Here is a 19,685-nt window from a genome sequence, read left to right as displayed (position 1 = left end):
CTCACCGATGAGGACAAGAGGGAGCTGCAGACCATCCAGAACACGTTCAGCTCTCTAGTCAATGACTTCACCATGATTCTGCTCACCGTGGACTCAGATCCTACCCATCCAGATGTTGTTAACTTTGTGGCGGACAATCCGGACATCTGGGAGCTCCGTCAGGGCTGTGGGGGGAGGGTCATGGTCCTCAACATCAAGGACAAGCAGCAGTTCCCACAGCTGCTGGATGCCGTGGGTCGCATCAGATCTGAAGAGCCCAGATGTTTTACCAAGGACATGTTCACCAAGGTTCTCATGAAGAGGGTTGTAGAGCAAGAAAAGTTCCAAAGTGAAGTGAACACCCTGAAACCTGTTGTCTCGGTTGGTTAACGTTTCATCCTGACGATTACAGCGTCTGTATCACTGGAACATTATTGTTTGTGTAAAAGTTTGTAATGACGATTATTATTATTGAACTGATTAACATGATATGTATGTATGTATGTATGTATGTATGTATGTATGTATGTATGTATGTATGTATGTATGTATGTATGTATGTATGTATGTATGTATGTATGTATGTATGTATGTATGTATGTATGTATGTATGTATGTATGTATGTATGTATGTATGTATGTTTGTATGTATGTATGTATGTTTGTATGTATGTATGATATATTTTAACTTGTAGCACTTTGAGATTTGTTTTTAATGAAAAGTGCACTAGAAATAAAATGTATTATTATTATTATTGTTATTATTATTATTGTTATTATTATTGTTATTATTATTGTTATTATTATTATTATTATTATTATTATTATTATTATTATTATTATTATTATTATTATTATTATTGGTCCTGATTTGGCCTCTAATGGTATTGATTTTCTGGAGCTTTTTCCAATATTCTGTGAGACCTCACACAGAATCAAAGAGAAATCAGGAGAACTCCAATCTGCTGAATCAAAGTTAGAAGTTTAACAGGATTTATCAAAACATGAAGTTGAATTAGAGAGAAAATGGGCGAATAAAACTCTGGCAATGTTTCAAAAAGGGTTTATGGCTCCTGTTTTCCATCAGCATTGATGATTTTCAGTTTCATTTAACGTCAGAAGTCAGATGACGAGTAGTCTGGTCATAATTAGGTTAGATTAGATTAGATTAGATTCAACTTTATTATCATTGCACATGTTAAGGTACAGGGCAACGGAATGCAGGTAGCATCTAACCGGAAGTGCTTGTGCAGTGAAATAAACACAATGTACAGCATATACACATATATACACATATATATAAGTGTGTATGTACACAGTGCAGATTAATAAATACTGTTGTTATGAGGTGCAGGTCAGACATGAATGAGTGATAATATATATTATAAACAGATTATAAACAGATTAGATGTGATTATATGATTTACAACAGATTTTGAGTTACAGTATGTACATGGGTGATTGCAGCATTCTCAGTGTGGAAGTATTTACAGTAGTGCGAGGAGGTAGTTGGTAAAAAAGTCCAGTGCAATTATATTATGTACAGATGTGCAGAATAGTGCAAAGAGTTAGTGGGTACTAGCCCAATAATATAGAGTTTGAGACAAGAAGTAGAATCAAAAAGTTACTTTAGCCTCTCAGGCACAAAGTTCAAGGTTCAACGTTCGCTTTATTAGTCTCCCGTGGGAGAAATTGGTCTCGGAGTAAAAGGCCACAAAGCTGCAGTACAGACAGACACATTAAAAACATCAACAACAGCACCAACAACATTATCGGAGGTATGTGCAAACACTTGCAAAAGCGCTGTGCAAAACAATAAATTAGTGCAAATTGTTACAAATGATCATCAGTATTGTTAACCTTCCTGTACATGATAGCAGCAGCAGTTGTTAAACAATCCACGTGGGCCGGCTTATCTCAGCCTCCTATCTTTCTCTCTAACCACTCGGGGGAGCTCATTGATAAGTTTGACTGATTGTGGAACAAAGGAGTGCTTGTATCTATTGTGCTTACACAGGGGGACCCTGTATCTCCTGCCAGAGCTCATCAGCTCATTCTCAGGGTTCAGCAGATGAGATGGGTCAGACAGGATCTTAAGGGGGGGGGGGGGTCATTCCCATGATCTTCCCTGCCTGTTTTGACCAGGCTAACTATCTGGGATTTAGATTTGACCGTTAGGTTCCCAAACCAGCTGTTGATGCCATAACGTACGATGGACTCTATCGTCGCTCTATAAAAAATCAACATAATATTTTTGCAGACACCAAACACTCTTAACCTACAGTACACACAGACATTTGTCACATGCATGCTCCAAGTAAGATCTTTGTCAATATGGACGCCTAGGTATTTATAAGACGTGACCTGCGTGATGTCATGGCCATGTATGGCAATTGTGCTGTGATCCCCAATTGACCTTGGGTCCACCACAATCTCCTCGGTTTTCTTAACATTGATCTGTAGGTGGTGTTCATCACACCAACCCACAAACCTGTCCACTCCAGCTGTATGGCTGCTGATGTCGGAGCTGCCTGTGAGTAAACTGAGGATGACAGTGTCATCAGAGAATTTAACCACATGCTGGTCGGGTTGGGAGCTGACACAGTCATTTGTGCACAAAGTAAACAGAAAGGAGGAACTGACAGATCCCTGGGGGGCCCCGGTACTGCTTACTGTTGTATCTGGAAGTGCAGAATTAAATCTCACCTGTTGCGGCCTGTCTGATAAAAATGAAAAATACCACTTAAAGCAGCACAACGTAACTTTAAGCTTTTCTGAGTTTGGCGATTCCTTTGGACAAAAAACGGTAGTGCTTTACCAGAAAGAACACTCCATTTCCCATGAGCACCAGCGCGTACTGCCGGAAAACCCCCGTCCCCGTCGCGTGCATTTGTTTTGATGAGAGAAGACGGGACGGACTTTCAAAACTACTTTTCTGTTTTCAGCGGTCGTTTGCAGGATGGATAGTGAAGAGGTAATGCATTTATTTTTGGCTAAATAATATAATATGACGAGGTTGAAAATCACTAAGTTCAACTTGGTTTTATTAAGTTGTTTCAGCGCTCTGCACCTCACCCCCGCCCCCCTGTCCTGTTTCAGCCAGATAATGCGCCCCAAATTACAAACGCTTTGGTTTTGTTCTACTGCACATTTTTCCTGTCACGTTTTTTAGAGGGACTTCGTCATAAATTAGTAGTTCAACATACTTACTGACAAAATAAAAAAATACTTTATAACCTGTGAATATGGTAAAGCACTACCGTTTTTTGTCCAAAGGAGTCGCCAAACTCAGAAAAGCTTAAAGTTACGTTGTGCTGCTTTAAGGTAAATAAATTAAATAAAAATGTATTTTTTTAAACTCAAAGAGAAAGAGTGTTTTTGTGCTTGAGAAGACAAGGATAGTCTCATTCAGTACTCCTAGTACTTGCTATAAAAATAAATGTGTTTATACTTCACCTGAAACTTCCACAACAATATTAATTTCCAAAAAATTAGATACTTAAAAAAGGGCACAAAGTTATCTCACCCTCTTGTCCTGCTTGTAATGTTTTCAATAAAACATACTACTTGGGTTTGCCGAGCTCAGCCGTTTAAATGCCCTTATTTATACAGATTTTAGTACATTTTTTCTTGTTGTTTAATGCATCTAGCTCCTTGTTTGCCTTTGCTTTGATTGTTAATATTATTATTAAATGCATGCCTTGTCACAAGTTTTTAATTTCTCAATACAACCTTGTGTTACTGCTGCAGATGACAATAAACTTCTTGAACATGTTTGTAAACTGCATTTAGAATAACTAACGTTTCCTTAAATCCCTTCTTCATTGTCACAGCCAAGAAAAACATCCAAACTAGATCTTAGTGTACCAATTACATTTGATTCAAACCTATTACAGTTTTTTCTGAATCCTTAAGTACATTTTTTGCAACATTGGCTATTTTTGCTAAACTCTACACACAAATGAGAAAACCTTTCACCAAATTATCAAAACTTTATAGTTCTCTTGCAAAATCAAACACAGTTTGATTAACTCTACACACCTTAGTAAAAATGGTGTTTTCATATCAGACAGTAAACACATGCCATCATTTACTAAGTACATAATGTGCCAACTACACACTGATGGTATGAATACAAAACACATCTGGCTTTTTTCTTTTTCTGTGCACAAGGTGGCTAGGTCAGTTTGAGGTCATACTTTTGTCATAGTTCTGTAAACACACAGGGATCCAAACTTCAAGTATTGGTGTTTATTCACACTCGTCAAATTAAGACACAGCACAGAACACAAAATAATACATTCACAAAAAAAAGACAATCAGCCTACATCATGCCGTCTCTCTGGGTCCGGCTACAAAATCTCATCCACATCGCATGCGATGTCCTCCAGTCCAAGGCACCGGGGAAAATACCTCCTTGCATGCCGTATCCAGGCCTGACATGATGCCTGCTCAATATCTCCACATGCCTCCTCCATTGCTTGTAAAAGGGCTGCGTGTTGATGGGGAAGGCGGTCGTGGACTTTCCAGCGCCGGGCAGAAAAGAACTCTTCAATTGGATTTACAGTAAGAATGGAGAGTATGGGGGGAGGTTGAGTGCCATGAAGAGTGGGTGATCAGTAAACCAGTTGCGGACCAAAGCAGCCCTATGGAAACTAACATTGTTCCATATGATGACATATCGGGTCTGCTCTGGCCCTTCTTCTTCCCCCTCCTCGTCCTCCTCTTGCTGCTCCTTGTCCTCTTCCTCTAACTTCCTCTAAACCTCTTGCTTCTTCACCTCCACGTCCTCTTCCTCGGCCTCCTCTGATTCTTACTCTTCTTGCTCCTTCCATTGTACTCCACACAGACAGTTTACCTGTGGCTTATTTATAGTGCTTACGCTGATTGCAAAGTGAACTAATTCTCTAAAATTGTTTTCACATGTGAAAGTGTGCCAGACAGTTGGCAAAATAGTGTAAATAATAGCCATACATGTGTATAATTTTGCTAGGAGTGTTTTGGAAATTTGGCAATTGAGTGTAAGCAGTGAATTGTGCCTACAGTTTTGAAAAGTGTGTGTTACAAAATTACAAACTGAGTGCAAAGCAGTATTCGTGCTTTTAATTTCGCTAACTCAGTGAGTGGTTTTGCTATGTGTGTTAATAGTTTTAGAAATTGTGCTACAACAACATAATTAGCGCCTAAGCTTTCAGAAAAAACTGTAAGTGGATTCCTCTCCCTTTCAGACGCTGGGCTCCGCCGGCAGCTGCAGGAGAGCCGTCACAGCGACATCAAGTGGCAGGAAAGTGACATTACATCAACAGAAAAAAAATCTTCCTTTTTATTTCAGTTTAAGACAAAAGATAATCAAAGCAGAAAATACATTTCTTAGGCAAAGCTTACTTGTATCTTTCACATGCACTTAATTTAAATACAGAGGCTCTAAGCAGAACTAAAGAACCCCAGAGCGTCTTCATGTGGCGGGCGGCCGATTTGGGGAAATGTCGCCATCTGCTGGACGAATAACTGCACTTCAACAACAAACGGAGGAGGAAGGTTGGACCTCTGTTGGAGGAAAACGTATTCTAGAATTCTTTATAAAACCATAATATGGTTTATACCTTAATAGGGTTCATATTAAATGTCTTTCTCTTTCAGATACGTGGACTTGGAGAACAAGTAGACAACGTACCTCCCAAGAGTCTGTCCTTTCTGGATACTTAAAGCCCCAAAAATAAACCAGCTCCACCTTCCACTGAGTCATTCTGGGGCCCGTTTCACAAAGCAGGTTCAACAAACTCTGAGTCTAATCCTGAACTCTTAGTTGATCTACTCTGAGATCGGAGACTCTGAGTTTTCGGTTCCAGAACAGCGGATTTGAGGTAATTTACTCAACTCTAAGTAGTTTCACCTGGAGTTAAGCGCGAGCGTGAGGGAAATCAAAAGCCATCATCAGTACAGAGCTGAAACAAGGATTCACCATGGCAACCGGCGACAACAAAAGACCGACATACTTTTTCTTTTTTTTATTTTAAACTTTATTTATCATTTCAATTTACAAAATCCCTTTGAGGAAACATTAGTTTGCGTCTGAAGATCCACATACTTCACGCCATGTCCTTTTTCACCCGAATGGAATTAGAGATTTTAATGCGCGCATACGGCGAATTTGAACATGTAAAAAAAGACCGCAGCACAGAATAATATAAAATTAATTTAACATCATTCACCTGCAATCCTGTGGAACTCCTTGATGGCTTGGACAGGTTTAGGCTTGCCACCCGTCCCTTGAAATACGGAATTGTTCCGTAATTGGGAATTAAAAGTTGCGTTCCGTATTGAACCAATACAGACACATATTATGCTCTTATTTATTCACGTAATAATATACAGGTGGAGGTGGGAAAATTAGAATATATTGCAAAACTTCATTCGTAGTAAATTCAACTTAAGGTGAAACAAATATTATTTCCCACTACATGCAAAGTGAGATATTTCAAGCCTTTATTTGTTATAATTTTGGTGATTATGGCTCACAGTTTATGAAAACCCCAAATAAAAAATCTCAAAAAACTAGAATATATTATGAAATCATTAAACAATTCAATCATCAAAATTATAACAAATAAAGGATTAACATATATTGCTTTGCCTGTAATGAGACTATGTAATGTATTACTCGGTCTGATAACCATCTCCCGACGAATATTTCATTCTCTGTGCATTAATGCTGCACCTTCATCAATTGTGTCTTCATCAAAAGGACATGCCATGTTTGTGACAATGGACTTCTAATATATATACTGACTCTGTTTTTAATGACAGACGGCAGAACTTCGCTCTGAAGGTTCAGAGAGTCTGTTACTACGGTAACTGACCGAGAGCTTAAGTTACCTCTCTTTGTGAAACAGGCTAGAGTTACCTCTCTTTCTCTGGTTTGAGTTACCTCCCTTTGTGAAACGGAAAACTCAGAGCTTCCCTCTTTTCAGGGTTAACAGACTCCAAGTTTTCACTAAACCTGCTTTGTGAAACGGACCCCTGGGGCCTCATGTACTAAGAGTGCGTGGATTTCAACGTGAATCCGTGCGTGGAATTAACAAGACCGCAAAAATTCATATGTACAAAGCTGTGCGTACGCCCAAATCCACGCAGGTTTCTCTGTACATCCCAATCAGCGTGGATTTGAGCGCACATGCGGGAGCACAACACTCCGCCCCGTCTCCTCCCTCAAATATGTTTGAATATGATATGAAGATAATTATCCATTAAAAACCGCTCATCCTAACAAGAAATGTGCAAAAACATGTTTTTGCACATTTCTGAAGAAACAAAAAAAAAAAAAAAAAACGGCTCTGAGCTGGAATAAATCATTCATTTTGGAGCATTTCTTCCGATTTCAGCTGGTGTCGGACTCCAGTCCTCGAGGGCCGGTGTCCCTGCAGGTTTTAGATGTTTCCCTGCTTCATTGCACCATGATACAAGTGACTGTGTCATCAACAGAACTATCCAGACTTTGATGACAAGTTGGTGACGATCAGTGGCGTCTTTGCATTAGGGGCCGGTGGGGCACGGCCCCACCAGAGTGCGCAGCTGCGCAGGGGAAGATTATGTGTCATTAAACATAAGTTCATAATAAATTTGTCTCCAATGAAATGTCCGCAGTTTTCATTTGATGCAACTTAATTTGATCTGCTGACACTTTTTGTAGTGTAACTGTGTGTAAATAGTTCGCCCTGCCTGATCCAGCCTCCTCTGTTTCCGCTCGGTGGGGCTCAGCGGAGCTGGCCCCTCTGCCTGTAATGTTGTTACTGGTGAACTGCTGCGCGCGCGTGCGCGTGTACAGCGCACACACTAGCTTGGACAGTGGGGCCGCGAGCTCAGGGCCCCAGAGCGCCTCTCATTGGCTGCTCTGAATTGAAGCAGACGGCGGTCAAACAGCTCACTCTGTGATTGGCTGTTCCCAGAATTTCCCAGAATGCTTTTCGCCGTCATTTGCGGACTGAATAAAAAAAAAACTATTTCTAGCGAGAAATATATATTTTACTTTCATAATATTCACTCAGTGAATGTACATAATCACTCGCTTGTCTTTTTCAAACCGCGCCAGAATAAAGGCTGATTTATGGTTCTGCGTTACACCAACGCAGAGCCTACGCCGAGGGTTACGTAACCTACGCCGTAGGTTACGCGGCGACGCGCGACTTACGCCGGCTACGTACTTTGATTGATAGGTGACGTTTCATTCTTTCTATTTGAATGAAGTTGATTATTTGGTGAGTGTGCGATTTAGCACTTTATCAATTGAGCAGAAGTTGGAAATAAAACGTTTGGGACCACATCGACCGGATGATTTAACCATTTGTCAAGCCGGAAAAGACAAAACCAGGACATTTAATAAGGAATGGTTCAAAGGAAACTCTGGTTAACCGGGAGCTCGTCAAAAAAGGCGCTCTACTGCTTTCCTTGTGAGTTCCGGTGAGTCTAACAGATTTTTATAGTGGAACTGACCATGTACTTATATTCTTTGAATTATAGTGGACTTTGTGTAATGCGCAACTGGTGATACATGTGTGGGTGTGGGTGTGGGGGGGACACAACCTCACGTGGGCTCCCCGACGCTGATGGAGCTGTTTACCTGTCTGTGGTGCTGAAATGGTTGTTTGGCTGTGGTATACTCTCTGTGGTGGCTTTATTAATTGCTGTGTATTGCATGTGCGCCGTACACGCCATGCTCGTGCACGGTCGTGCTTGTGCATTGTGTTTTTATTGTTGTCACGTTGCTGTTTCGATCTTGAGTATTTGATATGAGCTCTTGAACAGTGCCCATTTGGTAGCGCTATTGATATGATAATATATGTCGTTAGATTGGCACTGTTTGTGTGATGATGGCATTATTCAGCTTCGATTTTGTGGTCAAAGGTGCTGTGGTCCCTTCTCTCACTTGATACTGATTGCATAAGATTTTCCAGCATGGCCCCACCAAAATTTACAGACCAAAATCGCCACTGGTGACGATCATTAATTAGAATCAGGTGTGTTAAAGCAGTGAAACATCTAAAACATGCAGGACACCGGCCCTTCTGGGATTCAGTTTGACACCTACATTATGGTGTTCTTTGCGTTGCGTTCCGTGAAGAGTTGTGGTTTTATTATGATCGTACGGGTTTGTGAATGTTTATGGGCAGCGTTAGTGCATCATTACACTCTGCTTTTCTTGTTTGTATTTTAAGAACCGACACCAGAATTTTTGGTGGATGAAAAACGGCTCCTCGTTCTGCTTTATTGTCATGCATATTATACTAACGGATTAAGACCAATGTACACGTTTATTGAGTCTTACACATTGTGGATGTCCGCGATCACCTCTCTCATAAGTATTACAATGTGAACAATATACAATTTATATTTAAAACATGAAGCATCACGATCTGATTCCTCTGCTGCAGAAATAAAGACAATTTGTGCCGACGGGATTATCGAGGTGCAAACGTGAGAAATAAAGAGCAAAATTGCTGTAACTCGGAGTGTTGCATCCGCAGGAGGAGAGACAGGTGTCGTGCCAAAAAGTGATTGCCTCCCAGAATCTGATTTCTCCCCTGAAAATGGGTCTTTTTACCTGCCAAAAATTGATTGAAGGCCAAATACAGTTAATGAAAGGTTGTTTCTGCCTAAATATGACTTGATCTCATTCTTGAGTTTCATAATCTGAAACTGAAACGTTGTAGCGCTCTCGCTCAACGGGCTGCTGTGCGCGCTCCGGCGGCCACAAATCAGAAGAAATCAGATTCTGGCATGCAATCACTTTTTGGCACAACACCGGTTTTTGCTTCAAAATTAATTTTAATGTATTTCTGTCCATACACAGTTATGGGATGTTTTAGGATCTGGTTTTAATCTCCAGTAGTCCTCCCATACGGTTGTCATGACGACAGACAGATGTTCGACCTGTCAGCAGCTCCAGCTGAAAGCATCATGTTGGTCTGAACCGGAGCAGTTGGTCCAGTTCAGGACAGAGATCCAGGAGGATCCTCTTGGTACCTGAACCAGCTGATGGTCCAGTCTTAGTCCTGGACCAGCAGGTCGGTGTGATCTGATCATCAGCAGGTTCCTCTAACGGAGCCAAAGCTCCATCAGGATTTGCAGGTTCCATCGTTGAGCTCCTTCCACATCCACATCCACTGCCAATCCAGGAAGCAGGAACACACGGAGACACACGTCAAGCACTGGAAATCTGCAACAAAAAACCACAAACAAAGCACGAAACCGGCACGGAGCCAACCAAAACACGAACAGCAATCGACCTAAATCTTGAGATCTGATCGCAGTCTGAGCTAAGCTATCGCTACCGCTACCTAAACCCAAAAACTAGAGAGCCAGCATGCAGGTGAACAAGCCAGTGTGTATGTCTATGTGTGTGTGTGTGTATGTATATGATCATGCGTGTGTGTGTGTGTGTGTGTGTGTGTGTGTGTGTGTGTGCATGTGACTAAATGACTATGTGTGTGTGTGTGTGTGTGTGTGTGTGTGTGTGTGTGTGTGTGTGTGTGTGTGTGTAATAAACCAAACAAAGCTCCACCTGAAGTGTATCTATAGTGGTATGTTTCCCTGCTTTAACACACCTGATTTTAATTAATCATCGTCACCAACTTGTCATCAAAGTCTGGATAGTTCTGTTGATGACACAGTCACTTGTATCATGGTGCAATGAAGCAGGGAAACATCTAAAACCTGCAGGGACACCGGCCCTCGAGGACTGGAGTCCGACACCCAGCTCAGAGCCGATGTTTTCTTTTTTTATTTGTTTTACCTGTTTTTGCAAATTTCTTGTTAGGATGAGCGGTTTTTAATGGATAATTATCTTCATATCATATTCAAACATATATTTGAGGGAGGAGACAAGGCGGAGTGTTGTGCTCCCGCATGTGCGCTCAAATCCACGCTGATTGGGATGTACAGAGAAACCTGCGTGGATTTGGGCGAACGCACAGCTTTGTACATATGAATTTTTGCGGTCTTGTTAATTCCACGCACGGATTCACGTTGAAATCCACGCACTCTTAGTACATGAGGCCCCTGAGCTCAGTGCGGGGCCCTCCCTGGGTTGGTAGAGGATGGCAATGCACAGGACTGTTAGGTAGGAGCACTGGGTGATTAAATGTGGAAAAAACCGGGATAAAAAATATTTAAAAAAAAAGAAATACACGTTCACAAAATGTTTACAAACATTTATAAGTTCAGAGTTCCCCTGATCACTGGACGTAGCACAACACTGGTGATGTGGGGACTGTTGTGTCCTTCACGTGTGGTATTGAACTTATTGTTGACGTCATGTTTCCTCATATTCTGGACTTCACTGCATCACCAGTGAGTGTCGCCAATGGAGAAGACCTCAGAAATGTGTGTACGCCAGCCTTGATGTGAGCATGAAGGACCGCAACTTTTCAAAGTTCAAATCACTTTTTGAACATCTGACGTTTTTTTTCCGCTATTCATGGATTTACTAAATATCCATATGTTAACACTGTTATGATCTTTTTGGTAAATATGATATGAAACATGATATATTCCTGTACGATTAAGTTTTTTGACAAATCGTCCTCAAACCTGTTAGGCTTGCCAGGTACAATCCAAAAAATTCATTGTGCCAAGTTTGGAATTAATGGAGACTTCAGGTAAAAGGGTACTGAAATTTATTAAATGTACAGAAATTGCCAAAAACAGTGAAAAGAAAAAGAAAGAAAAGAAAAAGGGGCAAATTTAGCAAAGCATTCGAGGAATCGATCCTGAAAGTTCAGCCCTCAAGGACAAATGGTTGATTACATATATAATACGAGTTAGCCAGTGGGAGGAACATCTTCCTAGCTCACATCAGGAATATACAGTGACTGCTGAGTATTTCCTTCTTGGAGACTCTACTTATCCTTTGCAGGACTGGCTCTTGAAACCATTCCATGACACTGGACGACTGACAGCAGAACAGTCTGCGTTTAAGCACAAAGTCAACCGAGCACGAGTGGTTGTGGAAGATGAATTCAGCAGGTTGCTTACTGTGATGTCCGACTGGTGAGATGAATGGTGATGACTTCCTGTCCACTGCCTAATCTGTGTGAAAGTCATGGAAAGACTAATGAAACATCATAGGATGTACCTGCAGCAGCACCACTTCAGCCAGTGGTGGCTCGGGGTGGAGAGGAGGAAGGCAGAGATGTTAGAGATGCGCTAATGCAGTATTTGTGGAATAGTTCATGCTATAGTTAGATTACATTCTGTATCTCAGTATGGTGTAATAATAAAATTGTGCTTTTTGCAGATATATGGATTTTGTCCATCCATCCATTTCCATCCACTTGATGTGGGACTGGTTAGTGGGGGCAGCAGTCTGAGCAGAGATGTCCAGACTTCCCTCACCCCACACATTTCCTCCAGCTCTTCTGGAGGGATCCAGAGACGTTCCCAGGTCAGCCAAAAGACATTCCCTCCGGTGTGTCCTGGATCTTCTCCTGGTGGGACATGCCAGGAACACCTTCCCAGGAGGTGTCCAGGGGGCATCATATGTTAGTCTTTCAAGTTTTGGTATTATGTCTGATTATTTTGCTTTTTGTGCTGAGGTGTTTTTTGCAATTCCACACTTCATACTGATCACATCTTTAGAGTTTATCACTCGTGTGAGTACGTTGGTGACTCTTTAGCTGACTTGATGAGGTAAAAGCTTCCCCACACTGTTCACATCTGAAAGGATTATCTCCAGTGTGAATACGTTGGTGAATCTTTAGCTTTCCTGACTCAGTAAAAGCTGCCCCACACTGTTCACATCTGAACGGTTTATCTCCAGTGTGAATACGTTGGTGAGTCCTTAGACTATCTCGTCTGGTAAAAGCTGCTCCACACTGATCACAAGTGAACGGTTTATCTCCAGTATGAATACGTTGGTGAATCTTTAGATAACTTTGTTGAGTAAAAGCTGCTCCACACTGATCACAAGTGAACGGTTTATCTCCAGTGTGAATACGTTGGTGAGTCCTTAGATGATCTCGTCTGGTAAAAGCTGCTCCACACTGATCACAAGTGAATGGTTTATCTCCAGTGTGAATACGTTGGTGAATCTTTAGATAACTTGATGTGGTAAAAGCTGCTCCACACTGATCACATCTGAACGGTTTATCTCCAGTGTGAATACGTTGGTGAGTCATTAGATTACCTGATGAGGTAAAAGCTGCTCCACACTGATCACATCTGAACGGTTTATCTCCAGTGTGAATACGTTGGTGAGTCATTAGATTACCTGATGTGGTAAAAGCTGCTCCACACTGATCACATCTGAACGGTTTATCTCCAGTGTGAATACGTTGGTGTCTCTTTAGGTAACTTGATGTAGCAAAAGCTACCCCACACTGATCACAAGTGAACGGTTTATCTCCAGTGTGAATACGTTGGTGAGTCATTAGATTACCTTGTTGGGTAAAAGCTGCCCCACACTGATCACAAGTGAACGGTTTATCTCCTGTGTGAATACGTTGGTGAATCTTTAGAGAACTTTGTTGAGTAAAAGCTGCTCCACACTGATCACAAGTGAACGGTTTATCTCCAGTGTGAATACGTTGGTGAATCTTTAGAGAACTTTGTTGAGTAAAAGCTGCTCCACACTGATCACAACTGAATGGTTTATCTCCAGTGTGAATACGTTGATGAGTCATTAGACTACGTGATGTGGTAAAAGCTGCTCCACACTGATCACATCTGAACGGTTTATCTCCAGTGTGAATCAGTTGGTGAGTCATTAGATTACCTTGTTGGGTAAAAGCTGCTCCACACTGATCACATCTGAACGGTTTATCTCCAGTGTGAATACGTTGGTGAATCTTTAGATGATCTTGTCTGGTAAAAGCTGCCTCACACTGTTCACATCTGAACGGTTTATCTCCAGTGTGAATACGTTGGTGAATATTTAGATAACTTGATGTGGTAAAAGCTGCTCCACACTGATCACACCTAAACGGTTTATCTCCAGTGTGGATACGTTGGTGAATCTTTAGCTGACTTGATGTGGTACAAGCTGCTCCACACTGATCACATCTGAACGGTTTATCTCCAGTGTGAATACGTTGGTGAGTCCTTAGATTACTTTGTTGGGTAAAAGCTGCTTCACACTGATCACATTTGAACGGTTTTTCTCCAGTGTGAATACGTTGGTGAATCTTTAGATAACTTGATGTGGTAAAAGACGCTCCACACTGATCACAAGTGAACGGTTTATCTCCAGTGTGAATACGTTGGTGAGTCCTTAAACCACCTGACTCAGTAAAAGCTGCTCCACACTGATCACAAGTGAACGGTTTATCTCCAGTGTGAATACGTTGGTGATTCCTTAAACTACTTGATGCGGTAAAAGCTGCTCCACAGTGATCACAAGTGAACGGTTTATCTCCAGTGTGAGTCATCTTATGTTTTCTCAGACCGGATGAAGTGGTGAGGACTTTCTTGCAGTGACAACGATAACTTGTGGGTCTCTCTTTGCCTTTATGTTTCTGTAAGGACAGAGAAGAAGAATTAAATCATCTTGTTGGCTGACTCTCAAAAGCTTTTCAGTTTCTATAAAATGCTGTATGTCTAAAGTGCTGTTCTTGACAGCCAGAGACCTTCAGATGAAACAGCTCAGTACGTCAAATCGAAAGTGTAAATGGTTAAAGCTACTAACACAAATACCATCAAAATATTTCATTAATATGGATGGGTATTGATAAGATCCTCCAACCTTTTTTCATTCTGTTTAACAATTTGGTTCTTTATCGATTCCCTTATCAATTCTCATTTGGGAAAAAAAAAGCATCACCAATATAAAATTTAAATATTAATAAAATAAATATTCTCCTGTAGAAATGAACATATTCAACATGCATCATTCTCTGGCAATTCCACGATTCCAACATTTTTCTAAAAGAAAAAATAAATAAATAATAATAAATAAAATTGTCCTTTTTAAAAGACATATGAACTGAGCACTCAAAAATAAAACCAGTGAGCCAGTGACAAATACAACCAAGGCAGAGTTCTCTTCCTGCACGGTGTAGTTTTGCTGTAGCTTTTGCAGGATGGGTAAAATCTCACCATAGGTCGCACTTTTGTCACTGGAGACTGCCAGTGTAAAGGTGTAAAGCTTTTGCATGAGCAGCACAAACTCCTCTGCTCTTCTTAAGTCCTCATTTTATCAAGGAGCAGCATGTATTTGGTGGCTCTGAGGGGTAACATACACCACTTAAATGCTTATTTACTATTGTGCATTGCATTTCTACGGTATTGCTATGGGTTATGTGCAGTTGTCTGTTAATATTTTATTGAGACTGTTTTAATTATTTTATTGACTGTATTTGTTGTTGTACAGCTTGAGTGCCATGAAAGGCACCCTATAAATACAATGTATTATTATTATCATTATTATTAGGGCCCGAGCACTTACAGTGCGAAGGCCCTATTGTATCTTCTTCTTATTATTATTGTTCTGACGAAAGGAGGGCCTTTTTGCCCCCCTAAACGTGCCCAAAGTCACCAAATTTTGCATGCAAGCCAGTCCTGGCAAAAAATTTGATATTTAATGGTTTGCATTAATGGGTGTGGCAAAATGGCTCAACAGCGCACCCCAGAAAACTTTGTGCCTCAAGCCCCACAATACGGTTTGACGTACATGCACGAAAATCGGTACACACCTGTATCATGGTGCAACTTAAAGAAAAGTCTCTTGGCGCCATGGCCGTAACCGAACGGGAAGTCGGCCATTTTGAATTAATCGTGTCGTTTTTGCGCAATTTATGCCATTCCTTCGACAGTTAATACGGCCTGAACCGTAACGTGCACCCAGGTGTGTTATACATCAAAATATGCATCTCCATCCTGTGACTACGCGCATTACTTTTCTCTTTCAAAAGTGTTACCGTGGTGACGCCAAAAAGCGGGCCCACCCTTCATCTGATTGGTCCATATTTGATAGTTTCACCAAAAGTCACCAAATTTTGCTTGCAAGCCAGGCCTGGCGATAAATTTGATATTTCATGGTTTGCATCAATGGGCGTGGCCTAACGGCTCAACAGCGCCCCCTAGAATACTTTTCTCTGCCATAACTTTTGAATGGTTTGACATAACGAGTCGTGGGTGGTGTCATCGGACTCGGTATTGAGTCCTTGACCATAATTGGTGAAAATTAGCCCCGCCCCTTCTTCTGATTGGAAGTCGTGGGTGGTGTCATTTCTTTTTTTTTTTTTTAAATATTTGTATCCCAGTTTTTTCCCATTTTTACCACCCCGTGCTCCTACCTAAGTGACAGTCCTGGGCATTGCCATCCTCTACCAACCCCGGGAGGGCCCTGCACTGAGCTCAGGTCTCCTCCTTAAGGTGCGGGTATGGTTCTGCGTCACACACACGCAGAGCACACGGCGCACCCGTGACGCCGTCACGAATCGTTCTGACTTCTCCGTCTCTCCATTTGGTTGCGGTGCAGTACCCCCCGCGGCCACTAGTTAGCGATCTTTTTCTGAATGGTTTATCCGACTTTTTCCGGTCACAGTAAATCAAAGAAATAAGGACAACTATTGTGCAAAAAACAAAAACAAAAAAAAAAAAATCACATATAAACGAAGAAAAAAGCCCTGGAAGTTCACTACTGATTCAAACCGGAAACCGGAAATGCTTCGCTTTCAAACGAACCAATCACAGCCCTCTCGGTCTGCGTGTGGACGGCGTCTCCTCGACGCGTAGTTACAATTTTCGGGAGGTGCACGTCACTGACGGCGCATGTGACGGCGTGTCCTCTGCGTGTACAAAAACCACACGCCGTAGACACGGCGTCGTTTTGACGCAGAAGCATAATTCAGCCTTTAACCTGAGGAGTGAGCAGGCCGCATCTTTTCACCAGACAGGGTGAGGATCCTCCCCACCCCATCTGCCCGGAGTTTGTATAGCCCAGGACTGTGTGCATGTTTTTGTGAGGGGAACACGGGGAGAACATACAAACTCCACACAGAAAGATCCTTTCACCAACCCCACCCAGGGTGTGGGCGCTGAAGTCATGGGGGAACTAACACGCACTTCCGCACCCACAGCGTCCCCCGGCGGGAATCGAACCCAGGACCTTCTTGCTGTGAGACCGCTGCACTACCAGCTGCGCCACCGTGCCCCTCGATGGTGGTGTCATTTCTGACATTTCCGCCCCTTCTTCTGATTGGTTGTCCCTATTTTTGCTATAACTTTTGAATGGTTTGACATAGAGAGTCGTGGGTGGTGTCATCGAACTCGGTATTGAGACCTTGAGCTTCATTGGCCTGAATTAGCCCTGCCCCTTATTCTGATAGGTTGTCCCTATTTTCTGCTATAACTTTTGAATGGTTTGACATAGGAAGTCGTGGGTGGTGTCATTTCTGATATGCTTATGGGGGACGGTGGCCATGAGTGCGAGGGCCCGTTCATCGCTGCTTGCAGCTTTAATTATTATTATTTCATCATGATCTAATAATTTACTTGCAAACATTTCTATGTTGCCTGCATTATAGGTGGTATGGTTTTGAATTTTTTTGTGTTTTTTTTAAGTAATATTTGTTCTCTTTTTTAACGTCTAAAACTATTTCTTCAAATTTTTGACCATCACTGCCAAGCTTAAAAAAAAAAACGCCGAAGAAAGTCATGAGGAACCTTTTGGGGTGAAGTTTGCCAAAAACCTTGGAATTTCATGATTCCACCAACAGGGCAAGGAAAAAAAAAAAACACCCTACGGTCAGCGTTTTTATATACGACCCCATTATTATCACTGGATGATTAATGTTGGTTTAACCCTATTTGACCTAGCATAGAACAAGTCCATCTATGCATCTACGAGTATTTTTATTTCCTTAGCATCAAAACAACCCATATAAGCCAATCTTTAATAATTTGTATGTTAAAAGACCATACTAACTAAATAAATTGCCAAAAAGTGCAAATAACTACCAAACAAATGTACATCATTTTTTTATTTTTATTTTACATACAGTTTAAATACAGAAAACCCATAGCTAGGTCCCTCAAAATTGTCAATGGAAAAAAGTAACACAGAAGCCTTTCAAACCACAGGAAATTTATTTGGAATGGAGTCATACTTTAGTTTCTGAGATATATCATTTTACATATCGCGTTTAGATATCGCGTCTTCATCTGGCACTGAATTCAGCTTCGCTCACGGTAAACCGTTTCGCGCACACGGACTTTGGTGGATCCATAATATGTTTGTGTATGGGCTTGTATAGTGATGGTACGTATGGCACGTATGGTGTGTGTGTGTAGGTTGTATCTGAGTAATCTTTCGTGAAAATCTTTGATAAAAAGCATGAACAAGAATGCAAATTCAAACAGACTAGTTTCCCAGGGGAATGATGTCACCTTCCTTTTCGTGGGAAGAGGCGTTAAAAAAATACTGTGAAAAAAATACAACCTGGCGACACACTCACAACGTGATGAGGTACTGTATGTCAACGTAGGATGTGCTGTGAACACGTACCGGATTGATAAATAACCCGCCATGTCAATTATGAAGATTTCTGTGTGTGCAATTTTAAAATTATTATTATGTGATTTAATGGATAAAGACAGAACACTGGGACACACTAAATGCAAGATATGCAAGTGAAACTCTTCCTGTTTAACAGGCAAAAAGAATTCAAGAGAATTAAAGGGTTAACATGCATTGAGCAATGTAAATGCAAGGCGTGTTATTTCCTCCCTGCTCCCTGAGGAGGAGTTATGGGGAGGGAAAAGGACTCGGGAGGCATTATCGAGGGGTACTACCTAACGTGACAGCCCACTGTCTGTTTGGTTGGTCTTGCTGGCTTCAGGTGACAGGCGACAACATAGAAGACATGTGTAATCTAACTATATAACATAACATAGATGCACAAAGAGTCTCCCTTTATTTTCCGTACACCCTGTGACCCTTTCCTTTTGCATGCATTAGAAATAAATGTGTTTTGCTTTTAACCTGGATGTCTCACTGTTCTTGATAACCAGAATTTCCACAAAAAAACAAAACAAAAACAAAAAAACAAAAAAATCGAAGTGACCATAAATGTTTATGAACTCAGTGGGTCTCATTCATGAAACATGAGCAGAATAGATTTATGGGTCAAATCAGCAGAGTAAAATGTACACACTTTGTGTTGCTAGAATTGTGGGGTTAAACTGAAGGTTGGCCTGGTGACTTACAGGTTTGTCAATGGCCCATTGTCTTTTGGTGCGTCTGTTAAAGACTTCCCTTTTCTCTGGAGGGGGCCCCAATTGACTTTTGTCCTCATGAAACTATCACATGTCTCTGTTAACAAATGAGAGGGCAGCCACTTCCTGAGTTCTGTCAGGGGGTTGACTGTCCTGAGACAACTGTCCCATTGTGTTTTTTAAGGTTAGCCTGGACCATCTGTTAAAAACCCCCACAAAGTTCCTGTTTTTGTCCAGGAAGGCATTTGACCTATGTGACCCATTGCTTTTAAAAACTGTAAGCTTCTGCATTCTAGATTAGTTCCTCTTTAACTGAAATGTCACATGTGTGACCTTTTAACCCCGATGTCTGTTACCTCCGTATGTTTCCTGTTTTCTTCCAATTTGTCCATTGTGTACTATTGGCTGTCTTTATATGGTCATTTTCCTGTCAAATTATCAATAAAAAGCTGATGTAGAGGAGGAAACAGCGAAGCATTAGTCGAGAGCATCCATAA

General features: G+C 41.4%; 2 protein-coding genes across 3 annotated transcripts in view; one reads left to right on the top strand and one right to left on the bottom strand.

The window, feature by feature from the left end:
• LOC133442075 (GTPase IMAP family member 8-like) overlaps nucleotides 1–397 on the top strand; it is a 9,114-nt gene extending 8,717 nt beyond the window's left edge. Inside the window, exon 2 of the mRNA XM_061719987.1 lies at nucleotides 1–397. This exon is cut by the window's left edge and continues 881 nt beyond it. Within this exon, the coding sequence (XP_061575971.1) occupies nucleotides 1–369 (369 nt within the window). The 3' untranslated portion in view covers nucleotides 370–397.
• LOC133442055 (zinc finger protein 664-like) overlaps nucleotides 1–19,685 on the bottom strand; it is a 214,491-nt gene that overhangs the window by 183,742 nt on the left and 11,064 nt on the right. The window contains exon 2 of one of the 2 annotated variants that reach the window (XM_061719951.1): nucleotides 11,612–14,486. The exons of the other annotated variant lie outside the window; for it this stretch is intronic. Coding sequence (XP_061575935.1) covers nucleotides 12,609–14,486 — 1,878 coding nt within the window. The 3' untranslated portion in view covers nucleotides 11,612–12,608. Of the gene's footprint in view, nucleotides 1–11,611; nucleotides 14,487–19,685 lie in introns of those variants that run through there. 2 annotated transcript variants of the gene reach the window in all.

Source organism: Cololabis saira, chromosome 4, assembly GCF_033807715.1.
Source record: "Cololabis saira isolate AMF1-May2022 chromosome 4, fColSai1.1, whole genome shotgun sequence".
Lineage (NCBI taxonomy): Eukaryota > Metazoa > Chordata > Actinopteri > Beloniformes > Belonidae > Cololabis > Cololabis saira.
Note: the sequence above shows the minus strand (reverse complement) of the source record. Positions and strands in the feature narration are given on the sequence as shown.